Source organism: Notothenia rossii, assembly GCF_949606895.1.
Source record: "Notothenia rossii genome assembly, chromosome: 9".
Taxonomy (NCBI): Eukaryota; Metazoa; Chordata; class Actinopteri; order Perciformes; family Nototheniidae; genus Notothenia; species Notothenia rossii.
In genome coordinates, this window is record NC_136907.1 from 59,599,548 (window position 1) to 59,621,527 (window position 21,980).

Sequence of the window (21,980 nt, forward strand, 5' to 3'; positions counted from 1 at the left end):
ACACAGACAGTCTGTGGTTTTTACTTGTTTAAAGTGGACCTATCATACTATATTTGAATAATATTGTAGGGCCATACCTACATAAAACATGTCTGCAAAGTTTTTTTTTCAAAATACCAAACAGATCATGCATTTTAGCCATGCCTCATTTCGCCCTTTTTGCTTTTTTTTAAGCCCTGTTTTTGTAAGGGCCGAATCTGTGAGAAGTTTTTTTCGCTGCATTTGTGGCAGACTACAGCGCCACCTACAGGCCTGGCATATGTACTACAGCGTATCCAGCACTTTAGAAAGGCAATGGCCGTGGCTGTCTCCTCCTGATAGGTGGAGAATTGCCCATATAGGCGGAGCTCCTCGTTTCTGACGTCAGAGATATTTCAAATCTGTATCAGTCTGTATCAGATCCGTTGTAGCCCGTTTTTAGAAATTTGGGTATGGAGGGAAAGAGAGAGGGTTGTGTTTTCTGACACTTGATGAGTTCCCTGACACACCGGGGACACATATTCATGTATAAAAGACGTACAAAAGTGCATTTTGCATCATAGGTCCCCTTTAACTTTTGTCTAGTTTCTGAACAGATATGAGGAGCAGTGAGCTCTGAATGCTAACAGCTAACGGCTGATGTTGGTTTTCTGTGGTTCGCATTGAAGATGACGTCACGGCTCCGCCTACACTGCGTTACTATAGTTACTGCCCCAGCTGCTAAATTGTAATGGAAACGCAGCATAAAGTGAGCCTGGCCTACCAAAGCAAGCCCCAAGGAAGTGCGCCGGACTCTGATGAAAATATTCGTTGTGTCCAAACGGCGGTACTACAATTTCCGTATCAGTCCGTGACGTCATTGGGCCCAGAAAGACTTTTTCCCATTGACTAACATCGGGAAAGAAACGTCTGTAAATCAGTGGATACTTTTTTATTAAACTAAATAAACTACCCAGTATGGACAATTTTATAGCCCTTATTATAATCATTAGGTCCTTAAACTTGTAAAATGCACTAAAAGCCAAATCTAGATTTATTTTCTGTCTCCATTCATTCTACTGAGCCAAGAGTGGGAGCTCGGGGGGCGGGGCTTAAGGGGCGCATGCTCTGTGAGCGCACATACGGGTTCTTCTTCTCTGAAAGCCAGGCATGATGGGTAATCTGTGACATTTCGCTCTCTCAAAAGTTGGGCCATTTTGTCTTCCTGCGCCAATGAGCAGCTCTCATAGGAAAGAACGAGAGCCCGCCTCCGACGCTGTATCCAGTTCTTATTATACATCCATGGGCCTAACTATACCATATTAAGCCGTGCGAGGCCCTGGCGCATTTCCACTGCTTTCCGTCTTGTTGAGCAGCACATTATATTATAGCAGTGCACGGCTGAGGGTGTTGTTTTAAAGTTGGTTTGTCAATGAATTTGATATATACTGAATATATAATGCCATACGGTTTGAAAAGACTAACTAAAGACTTTGAGATCAACTTATTTTAACAGAATATTCAAACAGGCAGGGAGACAAAGCCATATGTAAAGAAAAGTGAAAAGGAAAATATTCTTTACTTTATTTTGTATAGCTATGAGCGTAATTGTTCATCCTCAGTCAATAGATAAATCCGTTCAATACTAATTCTAAGAAATTGGTCAAATCCTATAACTAGTTCTGTACTGGCTTTGACATACTATTGTTCAGCAATGCTGTAAATCGCCCCTCTACTAGCTTAGCCCCTGCTGGGACAATGCTCTATAGATTGAGCTGTTTGGTGGCAAGTAGTGGAAAATAGAAAGCTCAAAAAAGCCAATGACATCAGAAAAGGGTCGATGAGGGTTGCGTGGACTGTGTGGTTTGTGTAGCAGGAAGCTGGTGATGAGTCAGGACAGGAAGTTGGTCGGTGCCGTTCATGAAGAAAGCCTCGAAGGCTGTCCGCTGCGATATGAGAAAGATGGGAGATCTTGTCCTCGTGTGACAAAAGTGCTTTTGTTTAACAACGGGGTCACAAGAACACAGTCAGGGTTTTGTCGCGGGGGAGAAGATGATAGAAACATGATAAAAACGGGGAAAGATTGGAGAGGAATGTGTGGGTTTCTCTGTGTCTGACTCAAAACCCTTAAGGCCAAGTTGGCTTGAGGAGTGACATCATGCTTTTTGGTATGTCCGACAGTTTTAGCTTTTTCTACGCTGACAACCAATTAGAATGATTACTGTGTGAAGCTTGTGATTGTATGTGAAGTTCTTAGAGCAAGTTTAAAGAAAGGATCCAAATCTATCTCCACACTGTTATGCAAGCAAAAATCCTTCTCACTTAGGATAGATGGTGGTCATCTTGGCTGCTGCGTATCCCGGCTTGCACGCTCCTTCGCTGAGGTTGCCATACTTGTACGCCAACTCCTGTGGCCTGCACATTAAAGAACAGAGGGAGCGATTAATCAGACACATCGTGATAACTGATTATCAATTACACTGACATATATCTAAGCCTCGAAAACGGAGCTTGTCAAACAACGTGCTCAAGAAAAAAAAGGGTGGTTTAGGAAGTTGGAGGGCTCCGCATCACCTGTGTGTGGCAAGACAAAGCAGAGGGGCCTTGTTCAAATAATCACACAGGCGGTGCTAAAGCTAGAAACTCCCGATTACTAGCATGGTCATTAATAACCTGGTGAAGGCCATGAATTTAGTTCAAATAAACAGGGAGAAGGGGGAGACTCCAAAGTCAGGGCACTGTGTGAGGCCTTCCCCCTTTTAAATTGAATTGTCTTTTTGCCGCTTTTAATTGAACTAATTATGCACTGTAACTTTCATTCATGTATTTTATAGCTGTATTACTCTATATTAGCTTGTTTATGTTTATTTTATTTTTAATGACGGTTTTTAAAAGCCATTTTGTAGCGATTTCGCTACACTTTTTGTTAAAGCTCTTGCTCTTAACGCTTTTCAATTTTGTAAAGCACTTTGAATTGCCTTTTGTTGAAGTTGCTATATAAATAAATTGCCTTGCAATCAAAGTTGGCAGAGGGCTTGTGCACAAATTTGAAACTCTTCTGCACTAAATTTATATTTGTAAGTATGCTACAATAAAGCTTGGCCTTAAGTTGGTATGTGGTTTGTTAGGAATGAAGGCTATCAGCAGGAATTACAACTCACAAAAACTAATAAAGAGTTTTAAGATGGATTGCCCCATTTTACACATGTGCTCTAACGGAGTAATGAATGAGACTGTAGATATAATGTAAGGAGCCGTATTAGATAAACTGAAGCCATGTGAAAACCACCCTAACGTGTGTGCTGACAGTGCTTACAGTGAGTGTGCAGAGTGTGGACAGATGTGCCCTGTGAGAGTCGGGGTGGTGAGGGGAGCATTACGATTGTTGCTTGCATGCTAATGGGAGGGCTGGAGAGAAGGCCTTATCGTGGCAGTTTAGAGCCAGAGTGTCAAACCAATTCAGGGAATTATACACATATCAACAGACACGCTGACACAATGACAGCTGGGTAATGACTCAACGTAGCATGTTCTCAGCCTGACAAACCACAGCCGGTTTGGAATAAAGAGGGGGAAAAGACCGACCACATCTCAATTTCCACAAATCTTTCTATGTATTACTCAGAGCACAAATTAACCGTGTGCATTTGTCACCAGGTTTCGGTTAGAACACCAATGAACTGATGTATGTTTATTTATTTTTTTAAAACTAAAGATTCATTGGTTGAAGGTTTACGTTTTCATGTTTCCAATCGATCAACTAGAAGTGGCATGAATAAGTATTCAGTGAAGCAAGCTGTTAAACAAATCCAAATTAATGGAGTCAAAGTACAACTGGGGATTCAACTGCTCTAAATATATTAGGTGATAAATATACCATATTTGAAATGGCAGAAAGCTTTTTCTAGAAAGACATGTACTCACAGTTTTGTGTCCAGCTGCAGCAGAAAGCCCTGCTTATCATACACTGGAAAAGACAGACAAAGATAGAAATTATCGCACAGATCTACAAAGATAGAAAGCACGGCATCTGAAAACGTTTTATAGTCGGATCATTAGTACTGCTCATCCAATGTACATCGTTTTCAACTATCAGCTCATTGGCTGTAGTTGTAAACAACCTCTGCATCGCTCACAGGGGAAAACAAAATGGCGAATGTAAAAGAAAATAAAGCATTAGAATTAAGGATTTGTGAGGAAAGAAAAACAAGCGCGATTAGGGAGAAGCCAGCCAAAACAATCTGTTGAAAATAAAGTTAGAAAAAAACAAGTTAGAGATCACCTATAGACAACCAAAGGGGCGGCCAATAGGTGCCTGGTGAAGCGTTAAGGTAGAAGACAGAGAAGCACAGAGGTAAATATGTATGGAGAGATTAGAACGTTATTCTCAATGTTATCGATTGAGTATCTATGTCGTGTATTCTATAATGATACTTATAGATCAGAAAAGTGCTAACAAGTTATATGAATTTCTGTCAGTAAAATGCTGTGATTAGCATGACGAAGGCTACGTTTAAGATGGGCATTAGTTGAAAGTAGGAAGAGCGTGGTATTACTCCTGTGGTTGCGGATCTTGTCTTCACAGAGAAGCTGGAGGAGAAAGATAAAGAAAAAGACAATGGGAATGCGTGACGGCTGGTTAGGGAAGGATCCAAGCACTGCCCTCCCTGGAGGATTGGGACTTAGCCATAGCAGCCAAGAAGAGCAAGTGTGTGTGTGTGTGTGTGTGTGTGTGTGTGTGTGTGTGTGTGTGTGTGTGTGTGTGTGTGTGTGTGTGTGTGTGTGTGTGTGTGTGTGTGTGTGTGTGTGTGTGTGTGTGTGTGTGTGTGTGTACTATGTTTCTGTTGAGAAGCATAAAGCAGCCAGAGGGCCAAGCCGAGGCAGCAGCTTGGGAGAAATCAAAGCGGCAGGGTCCTAACCAGTAACACAAATGTTGTTGTGTGGAAACAGTATTATGCATCAAAACGCCTGCAGACTGCTTCACTTGCCAACCATTTTGTTACTGAGCCAGGACAACAGAGGGCAGTGTTGTATCACACTTCATGTGGAGAAAGAGCTGAGCAGATGTTGAGTTCCTCACTAGTAGTCAGATTTGACTTTGAATTATTTCCCCTGATAGTAACTGTTGGATGCAAATGGCTAGCTTTGCAAGCCAAATGTGGCTGCTGAAGTATCGCAGGGTTTTAAAAGAGGTTTTGTTATTTTCTTTTAAAAGGTTGCGGGAGAATTAGATGAGTGGGGGTTCGGTTGGTGGGCCTGCAGATGTACCTGAGCCTACTATTCGTCCCCCGGTGATTTCCGTTTCCAACTCTGAAACACAAAATGGTCAGTTAGCACCGTTTGAGCTCAGCCTGTCATGGCAGCAATGGACTTGAAATTAAAGCCAACTGCAAATATCCGACATTACAGAGAAAGAGGAGGAGATGGTAGAATTAAAATGGCAGCCCAGTAGGATTAAAGCTACCAATTGTCAATCTTAATTCAAAGGTGGAAAGCCCAATGCAGGGGGAAATTAATCTCTGTGTGTTTGAGATTATCGTGGCAAACGTATATTGAAAGATTCCAATTAAGGTCAATGAGTGATTGAGCACTAAAATATCTTTGAATAAAATAAATATATTATAGTGGTGAGCAATTATAGGCTGCATGGTTGAGTTAGCAGAGATGTTTATTCCAAGCCGAATAAATTGTTTGACAGTCACCCAGTCATAAACGGGCAGGGTCTCAGTGCCTCTACCTGGAATTCTTTTCACTTCTGCCCCTTTAGTCAGGACTACAGTTGTCTCTTCTGCATCACTCTCTGAAAACAAAAGGGGGTTAAGTCACTGTGGAGATGTGGAAGCAACTATTAACCAAGACCAAAGAACTGAGAATATTATTTTAAAAAAGCAACAACATTGTCAGCAAAACAGACTGTGGCATCGCACAAAAACAAATGCACACAAAAGGCAGACAGAGACGAAGGAAACAAAACTTCAAAGGATTAATGCTGATCCTCCAATATCTGCCATCACAGTAGAGACATTCATGGAGAACTAGCTTTAAGAATCTGAAAGTAAACGAGTTTCTCACTTTTTTTGCAAAGAAGCTGTGGGAACCGCACTGTCAGACCCACAGCGAACGACTGTGACTTACTCTGAACATCCTAAAAGCCATGATTATTATGGTGAATTAAGATTGTTTTGAAACTGCTATTACTCTACATCCCCTTTTAGATGAATCATTTTACTTTCCTTTATCGAATAGATACAAACAAGAGCGTTAGCTTCAAACGAAACCCCACACAGGTATTAGAGGGGAAAAAAGACAAAAATGTATCTCGCTTCAATCAAGACAATCAGAGGACAGCTACCACGTTGTTTATCCAGGATTACATATTGCAAAACTACAAAGCCCAGTCAGAAAACAGAGCAAGAACAAACATGACGGCATTCTTTTCTTAAAAGCAGTAAGCACACACCCTCTCCGTGTGAGGGCTTCTGGCAGATCAAATCCCCCAATTAGGAAGTGTCAAACTCTGTTCCAGCTGAAACTGTATAGGCGTATCCCTGCTGACCACGAGAGAAGGCAATCCCTGATGTTGAAAACCAAGCTGGGGTCGGAAATAATTAGAGACTGCTCCCTAGGCAAATTCAGACATCACCACTGAGAATGGCATAAAGGAAAATACAGATTTGTTATAACCAACAACTGGTTTCTTTGTCATAACATCTCTATGAGCAAATTCATTGTTTTACTTTAGTCAAGTGTTTTAAGGCTTAAGTGAAGGGTTGGGCGTTGTGGCATGCAGCTTGGCTGGTTGAAGAAATGTAGTTCTCTCCCTGCAGGTGTTCATTTCAACGGCAAACCCCAATGAGGTACTGTTCCTGTTACAACCTAAAAGCAAATTATTTTAAGCGACTATTGGGAGGCTCTGAATTCAAACGGAAGTGTGGTGCAACTGCATTGCACAACAACGCTTCTGTCAAAGGTTGAAGAAGTCAAATACAAGTGTTGGCCAATCTGTTTGGAACATCTGTGCAACAACGGGGGACAGGCTGAAAACAACATTTACATGTGTGAACAACTTTTCAGCTAACTCTTTAAACTGATGCTTTTCACCCACACTTGAAACATTAACACAATAAGAGAACGGTAACAATGATTGCCCTAAGAAATAAAAGATGGACCCAACGCAAGGTGAGTATACGACATTATGTTGCCCCTACGCCGTCCATATTTCTAAAACACAAAAACCTGTTATCACATGACCAAAATACAATGCTTCGTATGTTGTAACAAGTACATCGTTTTTAAAAACAGAGGCTTGAAACTCCATCTGCTCCATGAAAGCCATGAGATGTGACGGAAAATTCTGTCAAATTGTTAGGAACAGCAACATTTTTCTGGTTAACATGATGATTTTATCTCAGCTATTTTAAACCTATCTCTGTAGCCTCCATCCCTTACAGTATGTATCAATACATTTAAATACTCTATTTAGTGTCCACTAACATATCTCGAACAAGGTCAACAATAATCCATGCCCTGCTGAACTGGAAAAGTCGATCAAATCTCTGTTTAATACTCGCAACATGAAAGCAGTTGTACAGTTGTATTGTAATTGCCTTCATTGACCGTAAAAATAATCTGGCGGCAAATGAATGTTTGCTTCAATAACAACAACGTTCATGTCTGTGCGGACCGACATCATCGAACTGCTTCTACTTCTACATTTTAACTGCACACACAGCAATTGAGCAGGCTGTATTCATGTATTTCATTTTAGGGCTTTAATTATCATTTGAGTTGAATGAGACAGAAAAAAAGCCAGAGAACAAGGCAGATAAGAGGCTCTTGTGTGTCGGGCACAGAACATTTTGAAATTGTTTACTAAGAACCCTCCTAGCAGCTACAAATAATTACAACTAGTAGATAACTATATGTGTTGGGGAAGACAAGAGGACCATTGTTGAAGAGACAAAAGATAAAGTGGACACAACACTGCAAGCTTACGAGAGACAAACACTTCAGCTGATAGAGGAATGGCCATGGTCACATGAACCTGCTCTGATATTGACATTCTAGAGCAGAGTCAACAGATAGCGTAAAACAAACAGACCATGGGAACACTGAATCTGATCTTTGGTTGAACACAAATACAGTAAAAGGGAACAGAATTCAGCGATGATCTGATCTATAGATATAGAGGCCCTGATGGAATATCACTTTCCTTTGTACCCCAATTTCAATACCCAGATATTTCACCTGGATGTCATACTATAGTGCATCACAATCCTTTGTTTTCTGCTGCAAAGAAGACAGAAACTAAGAGGCCGATGAATAAGCAGATATGACGAGCAGGAGATAATCCTCTATATGTTCCATTTGTCTGTGGAGCGGTGACTGAGTCTCTACCATTACAATTCAAGAACGAGGAAAAGAGATCATCCAGATTTGATCCTCTCAGCGCTACAGCGTAGCTGACCATGGCAGAGGGTGCGAGAGAGCATCCACATTCTCCTCTTTCTCCTTTGACCTTTTTTAAGCCGAACATCTGGCACCACAGTAAGGGGAGAAAGCCAATATGTCCCACTGCAATCAAAGCTCCTCTCCTTTTGCTTTGTGCTATTGAAGCGCAAGTCAGAAAGAAATAAGCCCCATTCTTTTCACATCAAAAGGTGAGTCAAGCTGTTATTAAAATAAACATACTGCTTCTCATTTCAGTCCCATGCAGGTGACCATACAAGGTTGAAAGCATATTACTTCACTGCTAGGGAGTTATGCATGTTGATCATGCATTAAGAAAAGAATGGAAAGTGTGGCACTCGCAACATAAAACAAGAGCCTAGTTACAGAGACCTAGGTCACAGCTTGAGAAATCAGATATGAAACGCAGCCAAGGTTAGCTGACACGTACCTTCAGTGGTGCTGTATACAAAAAGAGGAGGCGTTTAAGTGATAAAGACAAATGCTATGTTAGAAAGAATCAACTATTCCAAAAAAAGTAGAAGTATATAAAAAAAAAGTTATAAAATAATTAAGTGATATTCCGACACATTTAAGTAAGGCAGTTTTCAAAAGCCATCCCAATGTGGACAAAGTTCATCACATGCCGGAACAGGCATAAAAAAAAAACAGGGGGCAAAGAAAGAAACTATTTTGTTGTGTATGGAAAACGAGATTTAAACCGCTGCTTCAGGGCGCCAACACATTGTGACATGGTTCATCCCTCCTCCTCTACCAACAGTTTGCAATTAAAGAAAGGCTTCTTACTTGAAATAGGCAAACATGTTAAGCACCGACTCATTATTTAAAACATATTCAGTGCTGGTTAAATAGCAATTTCAGACGGCAACATAGCACATCTGATTCTGTTTGTTTTTTTGGACTTTCACACAGGTCTGTTATGGTGGAGCTCCATGTTCGAATATAACAGAATACTTCTACACACAGAGAAAATCCATGCTTGCATTCCTGGCATATAATATGAGGAGACATGTGCAGCCCTATTTCGACCACAGTGGGAACAATGATGGAGAAAAGTGATGAGTTGAAAAAAAAGTATTGACATCGATGAAGAAGAGCTTTCTCTGGAAGTTGTTTTGCAGTGTAATGTGTAGAAATGGTTACATGTACATACTGGTTAAGGGTGGGGGGTAGTCTGGGCTCATTTGCACCCCTTAAGTTTATTTATTTATTTGTATTATATATACTATTGTGTATGTTCTTTCCCACTAGGACTATGTATGTCATTAAGTATGGTATTCCTGTCATGCTATGTGTTTTCTCTATTATTTCTTGTTGGCTCTTCTGTTTGTCTTCTATGTTGAAAAAGGGAAGCATGATTTCCACCCCAAAGAAGTCTGTACTATTGCTTACACTAAGTGCTTCTTCTCAATACAAATATTTGAAACATTTACATACTGGTTGCAATTTGGCACATGAAGTGTGTAGTGAACAATGATAGGCTTCAATAAAGAAACTGTTGAAGAACTTCAGAAGCTGTCTTCATGTCAAGGGACAAAATGCTCTCTCCTTGGCTTGACTGCTTCAGAAATCGGTTGTTTAAGCATCAATACATTGTGTCCTAACTTCCATGATCTTCAGTGTATGCTTAGACGATTTGAACACATTTGACCCTCACATGGGTTTGGTTACAAGGTCAATTGTCAGAGAAACTGGTCAAAAACATGAAACATTGTCATGTAAGAGTTTAGTAACATGTAAGGAGTAATACACATGTCTGAATGGAGCTCATGATATAATACCAAAGACAATAGGCCACTGATAACTGGTTCTGCACAATACTGCATATTTGCATCACACATGCAAACAATACTGTATATTGACACATGCAGAAGTTGGGAAAGATACAGACCGCAGAGCAGTGGATATGTTTATCTGTCAGGCTACTACATACTGGTTAGGATTACAATGATTACAAAAAAAAAAGCATGAAACTTTTGACAGAACACTGTCCATTTAGCTATGCCATCAACACTAATATTTGTGTTTTCCGTGCCAAAAGCTCTCCCTGAGAATGCTTTCATAGAAAATATATGGCACCGGCAAAGAGGTGTTAGAAATATTCTAGCCCCCTCTAGTGGAGTTTACCAGCTGTTTCAGGGTGCCCACACAGTGTGATGTAAACCAAACCCCTGTCATGTCGGTTATCACTTCTTAGTCAAATAGAACGGCCAGGTCTATCATCCGCAAACAGTTCTCAATATGAACTCAAACGCTCCGGATATCCAACATTACAAGGAAATCCAACTGACTCATAACCAACACCAGAAACACGTCATGGTTATTTTTAAATGCAATGCCAGAGGGCGTGCCTTTTTAGTATGTAATAAAGGGAACTGCAAAACAGAACCTTCACCATCTAAGCGTGGAAATCTCAAGATGTCATTGCCTACTCCTGTAGTATGCTATGCTGTCTCTAAGACAGTCAGCAAAGGTTTCCATCTCTTTGGTTAACTCATAGGTTTTCTTACTAAGCCGAGTGCTAGGGCTGACAGTAGATTTCCATCAGTAAGACGACCTGCACAGGATGATTTTCAGTAGAGATAGAGCAACCCAACCGGCAAGAAAACCTGATTAACGCTCCCCACTACTTCCGGTTCTCTGGTGATGTGAATGATCAATATCAGAGACAGGTTTTGAGAAACACAGCATGACATACGGTCCAGCAGAAAGACTGTAGAATAAAACCAAATAAACAGGTGGAAATAGGCAGACGGTTAACAGGCAGTCAGCAGAGAGAAGCAAAACAGAGACAGGTGTCAAACACATTTGCTTAATAGTTTTTTTCCAGATGGATTATCAGGAGATGAGTCACATTACAAACAGTCATACTGGAGATGTCACTTACGAGGCTTCGGGCCCCATACGTGTAGATGCAGCTTCCCGGAGGAGTAGTAAATAAAGCACAGGACCAGCGTGGGGCACAGGATGAACAGCGCCTTGTGTGTGGGCTTCATGGTCTTCATTATTCACATGTCACCATCCAGCTCATCACCTGAAGGACAAGAGAGTGCAGGGACATAGTATTGATACTAGGGATGGGAATTGAAAGCAAATGTATATTCGAATATTCAACCCCCAAAAAAACGGTTAACCGATTAACCGAAATGTACATATCCTATAAAAATAAAAAAATGTGGGGAAAAAATGTACAAAAAAAATAAATAATAATAATAATTTGGACAAATAAATAAATACATGTTCAAATAAGTATAGAAATCAAGTCGGCTTTGTCAAATGTATTGAACTGGTGATCACAGTTTGAACAGTTGACAGATAGGCCAACAGCTTTCATGCTTAAAACATAACTTGTTTTTTAAATTAAAGAGGGATCATACACAAACAACCTAACCGGTTAGGGTAACGTAACTCGATTACAACAGAGATCAACAACCGATAACAGGGCCTATGCACAGAATGCAGCTATTCAATACTCATTCTTGTTTAAGAATATGAGCATGTCTACATGCTCAGGGGAGAGGCGGGTGCGGAGGCGATTCACGAGAGACAGCAAGCGCATTTCGTGGCATCTGCGGGCAGTGGCAAGTACTTCCGGCATCTGCCACGGAGGCCGCTACTCCGTGGTATCTGTGGCAAGTATATGCCACAGATGCCACAACTTGCCGTGGCAAGTATATGCCACGACTTATATATGCCACAACTTGCCGTGGCAAGTATATGCCACAACTTGTCTTGGCAAGTAAATGCCACAAGTTAAGAGTTAAGAGAAGGTTTACGGTAGCTGCCACTCGCCTTCTGTGGCAAATGCTGATATTTAAACCCGTATTTATTGCGTAAAATGTCGGTGTTTTGGCATGACTTTATCGGACTGATCTGTACACAAGACTGATGATCTGTTACTGATGGTCCGATCATATTTTTCAAAAAGATTAAACATGATATGTTCTATAGATTTTACTTGGAGAACGTGGTTTGTTAAAATAAATAAACGTGCTATTTTTATGATAATACTCAAGATATATTATTAGTAAGTTGACAAAGATCTAACATTGTTGACCAGAGGTGGGAAATAGGCTAACTTGTATACTCAAGTACTGTACTTGTGATTTAGAAATAGCCTACTTGTACTTTAGTTGAGTATGTAAATGGTATGTTACGTAGTAGGCTACTTACCCCACTACAATTCAGAGGTAAATTGTGTAATTGTAGCCTACTCCCCTACATTTATTTAATACGCTACCTTTAGTTATTTACAACAGATTCTGATTAATGATGATACATATAATCACGTCTTAAATCAGACTTTATAGTTACTCCTGGAGTAAATTCACAAGATACCCTACTACAGTATACAAAGTCATTAAAACTAGCTGCACCTTTACCAGCTTTGAGAACACTTTCAGGATCAATCATTATAATGAAAACATGTAATATGCACTTTAAGTATATTGTTATGCTAATCATTTTGCGCTTTTACTTGAGTAACATTTGAATGCATGACTTTTACTTGTAACAGAGTATTCCAACATTTAGGTTGGCTATACTTCTACTTTTACTTCACACTAGAACCGCCAGGGGTCGCTGTATAGCCTACCTAAAACCACCAACCTGTCAAATGAACGAATGCATTGATTTTCAAGGTACAATGTTATTTAATTTATCATACTAGAACACAATGAGTGTTGCCACTACTCGCCGTGGCGTGTGCCTTGGCATTTGTGGCATCTCCCACAAAGGCCACACTATTCTGCGGCAAGTATATGCCACAGATGCCACAACTTGCCGTGGCAAGTATATGCCACAGATGCCACAACTTGCCGTGGCAAGTAAATGCCACAGATGCCACAACTTGCCGTGGCAAGTAAATGCCACAGATGCCACAACTTGCCGTGGCAAGTATATGCCACAACTTGCCGTGGCAAGTAAATGCCACAGATGCCACAACTTGCCGTGGCAAGTATATGCCACAACTTGCCGTGGCATTTGCGCATGCTGAACGGGAGTTGCCACAAGATGCCAGAGTTAAGATAAGTTTTACGGTAGCTGCCACTCGCCTTCCGTGGCAAATGCTGATATTTAAACTCGTATTTATCGTGTAAAATGTCGCTGTTTAGGCATGACTTTATCGGACTGATCTGTACACAGGACTGATGTGCGATCTCTATTTTTCAAAAAGATAATAAATTATCATTTATATTCAATTTTACTTGGAATAGCCTACGTGGTTTGCTAAAATAAACAAACGTGCTCTATCTATGATAGTAGGCTAAACATAGGCCTATATTGTAATAAAAAAAGAAATATTGGCAAGTGAGCGTTGCAACACAAGCCCTTGGCAATTGTCGCTTATGGAGGGGAGTTTCCACTGCTTGCTACGATAACCAGGTGTATTGTTACTAGTAAAGACAAATAATTAAAAAATAAATATCTGTATTGACACAGCAACGTGTACAATGGTGTTATTAGACTTGGCTACAGACTTAGGGCAGCTGTATCTGATTGCAGTTGCCACTGCTAGTGAGATGCTAAGATTTATATTTTATAAATGAGGCAAAGGACAGTTATATTTGATTGTACACATGTATAAATGTGTTATTTTAAATCCAGGCATATGTACTTAATTTGTATTATTTGCGTTGTTAATAAACAGATTAATGTCATTGTATCTGTTTTGTTGTTTAATATTTAATTCTGGTTGAACATTTTTATTTAAATGCTTCAGATTATTCTTATTAGATATTGATATCAGTGAATCTAAATAAACCATGTTATTCCGTTAAGACAATCATGACAGTATATTAAAAATCAAGACACAATGCATGCTTTTTTATCCACCCTTTTATTGCGTTTTGAAACTGGCGAACAATTTATATTGTTCGAGTTCTTGAGTCATGCCAAAACAGCGACATTTTACGCGATAAATACGGGTTTAAATATCAGCATTTGCCACGGAAGGCGAGTGGCAGCTACCATAAACCTTCTCTTAACTTGTGGCATTTACTTGCCATGGCAAGTTGTGGCATATACTTGCCACGGCAAGTTGTGGCATGGTTGTGGCATATACTTGCCACGGCAAGTTGTGGCATGGTTGTGGCATATACTTGCCACGGCAAGTTGTGGCACGGTTGTGGCATATACTTGCCACGGCAAGTTGTGGCATGGTTGTGGCATATACTTGCCACGGCAAGTTGTGGCATGGTTGTGGCATATACTTGCCACGGAAAGTTGTGGCATCTGTGGCATATACTTGCCACAGATACCACGGAGTAGCGGCCTCTGTGGCAGATGCCGGAAGTACTTGCCACTGCCTGCAGATGCCACGAAATGAGCCAGGCCCTACTGCGATTCACAATCAGGCCAGCTGTAGAGAAGACCCTCTCAGCTGGAATTTGGGGAGAAGATGAGGTTTGAGTCTGCGTGATCTGCGTGTAGGGAGGGGCAGCAGCCATATCATTAGCTAGAACTAGCTAGATCTGATGGATTTGGACATAAACGCAAGTAAAGTATAACCGGACGCAAGAGAGAGAGAGATCAGCACCTGCAGCTCTGCCCGCTGTGAGGGTCCGGTGAGCGGAGCAAAACACACCTTTAGACCTAACACATTTAGCTATGGCACTGTCGTATACATTGAATTATTCCATTTGATAATATGTAATCAACTTAGGCACCCCTCCCAAAAAAAAATATATATTCATAACTCATATTCGAATACCTGAATAATTTTGAATATTCGATTAATCGTTCCCATCCCTAATTGATACATCCCACAAGAGTAACCTATCAAACACACACACACATACAGGGAGGGACGATGTGGAGAGGGAAAGGGTGGAGTCAAAACTGAAGACAGATAACTTAAGAGTGGAATGGAGGATAAAGTTAGTAAATATCTTGTCCTGGGTAATACCAAAGATATGAATTTGAACAAAAGCTGTCTTGCTTGTTTTTGAGTCTTGATAAACCTGTTTCAACAAAAGGAGACTCAGAAAGTCAGCTCTTGTGTTCATGTTGTTTTAGTGAAACAGTCTCGACAGTTGACACTTATCAGTTCGCCAAGCATCCGCTAAAAAACACCCATCTCCAATACAGTAATGTTATTAGTAGTTAACAGGAAACCACACCCTCACTGCTGAAGAAAGCAGAATGCTTAAAAGAAGATCCATGTCCCCGTTATTGTTGTTGGTTGATTCATAAACATGCATATAAAATGACATCTTCATTTATCCAATAATCTTGCATATCAGTTACCCTGCCTGTGGCATGTAAGATCTAGTTATGGAACATCTAGTTTATACAGATAACGAACGAGCAAAAACATGGCGCAATACAGGCAGTGAATCCTGTGCAGTGAGAGTCGCCTGACCGCAGAGAAGATAACACATGTCGTCTGCGGGGCTAGTTAGCTTGGGTTGTTTACTATTTTATCAAAAGTAAACCAGCAGCATTGCAACTGCTTCAACACATATGTTGTTGTCCTTCGCTAAAGCTTTAATACAAATGAAAACAGCCCCCATTGAAAAAACTGCGGTCAAACCAGCCGTCTTTCACTTTTGCGTGGTCAAACCAGCCGCCCCTGTATTTCGAGTGCGTGATTAGTTACAGGTTTACGGTAATGCAATAAAACAACTCTGGGAAGCTGGATTTCAAAGTAAAGGATGGCATGTGCTTCATTTCTATTCTTTGCGATTGAGGAACAGGGTAATTTATGAGAATAATGTTAGGACTTATTGCTTCATAAACTTGTTGCACAAATACTATGAACTACTTTTACTGTGTACTTTTTGAGAATGGCAAAATTCCCTCCAGAGAACAAGGAGGAGCATTTTTGTCTAACTTTGACGTGGGATAAAAAACATTTCTTCCATAAGTAGTTTATGAAACTGCCATGTTTGTACTTAATACTTCTAGGACTACTTGCAAACATAATATGAACTACTTTTACTGTGTACTTTTTCAGTAATTTGAGTTTCAAAGTCCTCTCCAGAGAACCAAAATTAGCATTTTTGTCAACTTTAATGTGGTCTAAAAAACATTTCTTCCATAAGTAGTTTATGAAACTGCCATGTTTGTACTTAGTACTTCTTAGACTACTTGCAAACATAATATGAACTACTTTTACTGTGTACTTTTTTAGTAATTTGAGTTTCAAAGTCCCCTCCAGACAACAAGGAGGAGCATTTTTGTCTAACTTTGACGTGAGATAAAAAACATTTCTTCCATAAGTAGTTTATGAAAAGTTAGACGAAAATGCTCCTTCTTGTTGTCTGGAGGGGACTTTGAAACTCAAATTACTGAAAAAGTACACAGTAAAAGTAGTTCATATTATGTTTGCAAGTAGTCTAGGAAGTACTAAGTACAAACATGGCAGTTTCATAAACTACTTATGGAAGAAATGTTTTTTAGACCACATTAAAGTTGACAAAAATGCTCATTTTTGTTCTCTGTAGAGGACTTTGAAACTCAAATTACTGAAAAAGTACACAGTAAAAGTAGTTCATATTATGTTTGCAAGTAGTCCTAGAAGTATTAAGTACAAACATGGCAGTTTCATAAACTACTTATGGAAGAAATGTTTTTTTATCCCACCTCAAAGTTAGACAAAAATGCTCCTTCTTGTTCTCTGGAGGGAATTTTGCCATTCTCATAAAAGTACACAGTAAAAGCAGCTCATAGTATTTGTGCAACAAGTTTATGAAGCAATAAGTCCTAACATTATTCTCATAAATTACCCTGTTCCTCAATCGCAAATAATAGAAATGAACCACATACCATTCTTTACTTTGAAATCCAGCTTCCCAGAGTTGTTTTATTGCATTACCGTAAACCTGTAACTAATATCGCACTCAAAATACAGGGGCGGCTGGTTTGACCACGCAAAAGTGAAAGACGGCTGGCTTGACCGCAGTATGGAAACAGCATGCTGCAAAGAACTGATCAGATGTGACAGGTTTAAAACAATTAAAATAAACCCTATATCAAATTCCATCTGGAGGCAAGTATACATGAGGAATTATGAAGCTTAGCACAGGGGATGTCAGACCAGAGTTCAGCTCAGATGTGATATCTGAAAGAACACCCATTTGAAAAAGGGCAGTTTATAATCCACCTGAGGCGATAGTCACAAGATTAAAAAACAAACAAAAAAAAAACTGTTAAATTCTCGGCCTACACTCTTATAAAATACAACCTGTTCATACTATCGCTTACAGAAAGTTCCACTTTTCAGCCAGTAATTCTCTAGGTTAACTAGTTAAACTGCACACACAATGTTAATAGTTAACTGACAGACAGCATCTATTGCATATTAAAAAAGTACCCACAAGCAAACAGCTTATACTGGTGCAACTCTAGGGAGTCAAGTACAATCACAGGTTTAATTTACGCCTACAGATATTGCCCTTCTAGATAAACCTCTTGCAACAGAATATGTTCACATTAACGTTACACAACTCAATGGATTTTACAAACGGTTATATTCTCGAACCAGTGATGTTGAGTAGCTAAGTACATGTACTCAATTGTACAATGTACTCAAGTACAATTCTGACAGACCTGTACTTTACATTTGTTGCAACTTAGTACTTCTACCCCACTACAATTCAGAGGCAACTCGTATTATTGTACTTTAGAGCTTTGGATACTTAGCAGATTTGCATACGAAATGTACTCAAGACTTAAATAAGACTTTGGAGTATATCTACAAGCTACTTTGCACTATACACAGGAATTACAATTAGCTCCACCTTTAGCAGCTGTGATAAACACATTATTGCATCAATAATTATAATCAAAACATATAATATATATCATTGTTAAATGTGCTAATATGCACAATGAGTATTTTTACTTTCTGTACATTTGAGTTTTTTTTGTACTTTCACTTAATAAAACTTTAATGCAGAACTCTTACTTGTTACTGAATAATCCTACATTCTGGTAGTTCTGCTTTTACACAATCGAAGTACTTCTTCCACCTCTGTTTTCGACAGGGAAATATCAAACATGAGAGAAAAACCAAAACGGTTTATTTTTACCTCCACAGCAACACTGTCAGGGTCTCAGTGGCTGTCCATTTAAATCACATTTGTTTGTTGTGCAGTTGCAAAAGCATTGTATTTCAGGCCATGTCGAGGGTTATGTCTCTGGCGTTAATTAATTGTGTTATCAAGCTATTGGTGTAAACTTAAGCTGAAGAAAAAAAAAGTTCACTATGCTAGGTAAAGAAACGCAGCAGCCAAGTTAGCAAGACAAACATAACGGAACTTTCATGTCCAATAACTCAAAGCTAACCTCAGTCTCTCAAGATACAATATTAAACATTTACCTTATATTAGTTTAAAGGCTACGATTGCGCTGGAGTTTCCATGGTACATTTTTAGCATGACTAACGGTTACCACTTATTTACAGAGGGCTGAAGTAAAGGTAAGCACCGCCAACGACTATCAAGTGGCTAAGGTTAGCTTAGCCTGTCGCTATGCTAACAACGCTACGTTGGCATAGAGGGGGAATTTGCCTTCATACAGTCGGCAGGCCCGCAGCGTAACAACACCTTTGAATGTGGAAATGTGTGGCTAGAAAAAATCTAAATGAATCATTCACCGAAACAGCGCACACATGTAGGATCCATAAAATGCAAAAACACTGTTGAAAAGTCAACAAGAGAACAATGCTGTGGTGATCCGGCGGAGGTTAGGAGAAGCACCGGTTTCCCTATAGGAACCACAACCACCACCACCATTGACGAATAAAACACGGCGTAGCAACATGTTATGGTCATTTCCAGTTGATTATAGACATTACCTTTTCTTTTTCTTCTCAGTCCTCGGGTCTGAAACAACACCCGTCTTTAGTTTAAATAAGGAATTTGTCGATAAAACGGCCGTGTTCTCCCTCCTCTCCAAGCCATCGTGATGAAATCCGTGAAAGTGCCCTGGCTCTGAAAGCACAAGACGACCACTCTGACTGCGTGTTTCCCCTCCTGTCTCACCACCAGCTCTAGTTCACATCAAGACGGGCAGAAGAAGACGAACAAGCAACCCCCTCCATCAACATATTCATCAGCAGCGGCAGGAGCAGCAGCTTACTGATCGACCAGAGCAACACAGTTGGTTAGAGTCACATGAGGTATAGGTATTTCTCTGTGAATTCTTATGCCCCCTCCTGATTTTAACAGAGGAACATGAATGCACCTTTTCGTCTGGTTCTTCACGTGGTGCTCACTCTCAGCATGTCAGATGTCACAAATTGCAATGTAGCGGTGTTCGCTTGTGCAGACAGTAAAACCACCCACCATCCAAATGTAACATTCCTTTCTCAGGAGCAATAAAAGAGATGTAATGTTGTAGATGATTGAACTGCCTGCCCCTCACTGTAAAGTAGATGTGCTCCTTCAGCACTTTTTTTTAATTGACATTACAAGGGTCATTTATCCTACAGTGATGGTTGAATTTGCTAAAAATCCAGAGGTAGGCCTATCACAGGTTATTTGTCGTGTTAAATACTGTAAATCAATATCGAACAATCTTAATATAGAAAACACAGTCGACCAGTGACTGTCATTGGTGACTGTGCACTAGTTTGGATTCCTGACATGTTAAGCTCTAATTATCCCTCAGAGGACTACACACAATCATTACTTACACCTAAGTCTACAGAAGCCCCTTTGATCTATGACTCATTCGGATATCTTTCAGGATAATAGTGTTCCTGTCCAGAAGCCTTACGCACTGTGTCATCACCTGTTATTTTGGCTCGTGTTGATATATTTTACTGGTATTAAAGGATGGGCTTCTATGGTTTTGGTCCTCAAGTCAGAGGAACCCAGGTGTTCAAACTGAATCACAACTGACAACACAACACTGACTGCAGTGTCAGAAAGAATCTCCTTGGCAATATTTTGACAGTGGGCTTGGTATTAAGTACAACTGATATAAGATGATGAAAAAGCACCACACCTACAGCCATGGTCACGGATAGCCCATCTTTCATAATATAAAACACTTATCAGCACGCCTATGCATGCTTGCATACATACACACAGCCATAAAGAAAACAATTAACAATTTAATTCATAGGTAACAAGTAACAACAGGGATCACTCAACGCTGTCAGGGTTAACTATAGCAAAAATATTTGCCTTCTGTCTTTGTGCTGCTCAAACACCTGAATCTCTGGGGATTAATGAAGATTATCTTATTCAAATATAGCTCTTTAAATGCCAGATGATAGATGTTTAAAACATTATTTCAACTGAGAAAACAGTTTGAGAATCTTTAACCAATATTATTTTGGGATAAAATACAAATATACCTCAAATGTTCTGTTATTATTTTATAGAAATCTTGCCAGAAAAAGTTAAACCACATTCTGCCATCACTTATATTATTATATAGGGACAAAAGTATAGAATTCAGATGTTCAGGACAGGTTCCTGTGTCACATGTACAGGCAAGTTCAGGCCACTTTTCTGAAGTTGAAAGCAATCCTCCCTCAAAGCTGTCAATTTCATTCGAAACTGTTAGCACTGAAAACAAGAGGCTAAATTTGTTAAGCTTCTAAGAATAGTACTATATGTAAATAATATCTGCTCTGCTCTTAATAAACATGGAGCCTGCAGGCCTTGTGTGTAATCCTCAATCCCATCGGGGACCTATCATGTGGCTGATTGTTGTACGGCTGCAGATCCATAGTCCTTTCCTTCCTACCTGCTCAGGTTACTCTGCTAATTCCGTTTTCCTCCCGGATCTTACACCTTATGTGTGCCCTGACACAAGGCCTCATATTCTACATTAGCAGTTGTTGGGCAGAGAGCCAAGGTAAAATGGGAGGGGGTGAGGGGTGTACCGTCTTTCATTTTTGCCCTGCAAAGAGTGTGGCAGAGAAGCACACCTATCTATTCATATTTAATCAAGCAGGAAATACAATCTGCTCACCCACTGCTCTCCATCTGGGGTCAGGAGATCAGCAGGAGCCAGGAGAATAAACACAAGAAAACACCAACACACACACACATATACACAACACAAGCCTATTAAAGTTTTCCAGGATCATAGGAATTTTGCTCTGTGGGACTCCTGGTAACCTGGCTCCATTTCATGGCACTTACACGAGGGAAGGATCAATGGCCACAGAACAACAATGCAAGGAGCTGAAATGTTCCATTCTCGTACCATGGTGGGAAGTGCACTGTTATTTGTCTGTCTACTTGTAAAGAACCGGGTATCTGAAGGGGAAAGGACTGTTTTCTTACATGTCGTCTGGTTGTAATGCATTTGCTGAAACCACACACAAACCAGTTTGATCCATCTGGATGTGAAACCTGATTCAATCATTTACAATTGTTGATTTCCAGCTCTTCCTTCGTCACACCCCATTCACACCAATGCTTAAATTATGAACAATTACATTTACACATGAGAACACCAATTCAAATTGTGGTTTGCACCAAAAGATGGAAGGTTCAATAGATGAATGGGGAATGGAAACAAATGAGATCATTAGAATTAAAACACCTTTGTGTATTTAATTTAGGGATTTTTTGTTAGATAATGTG

At 40.0% G+C, this 21,980-nt stretch overlaps 1 protein-coding gene across 3 annotated transcripts in view; it reads right to left on the bottom strand.

Annotated features, from left to right (window-relative positions):
- Window positions 1-19,775, bottom strand: part of st3gal3b (ST3 beta-galactoside alpha-2,3-sialyltransferase 3b) — a 55,957-nt gene extending 36,182 nt beyond the window's left edge. Inside the window, exons 1-6 of one of the 3 annotated variants that reach the window (XM_079652432.1) lie at window positions 19,229-19,775; window positions 11,315-11,461; window positions 5,696-5,758; window positions 5,227-5,268; window positions 3,883-3,925; window positions 2,281-2,373 (exon numbers count right to left, since the gene is read on the bottom strand). In XM_079652432.1, the coding sequence (XP_079508558.1) occupies window positions 2,281-2,373; window positions 3,883-3,925; window positions 5,227-5,268; window positions 5,696-5,758; window positions 11,315-11,432 (359 nt within the window). In that variant the 5' untranslated portion in view covers window positions 11,433-11,461; window positions 19,229-19,775. Of the gene's footprint in view, window positions 1-2,280; window positions 2,374-3,882; window positions 3,926-5,226; window positions 5,269-5,695; window positions 5,759-11,314; window positions 11,462-18,751; window positions 18,893-19,228 lie in introns of those variants that run through there. The other 2 variants (XM_079652433.1, XM_079652434.1) reach the window with 2 other exon arrangements.
- Between the last annotated feature and the right edge of the window lie 2,205 nt (window positions 19,776-21,980).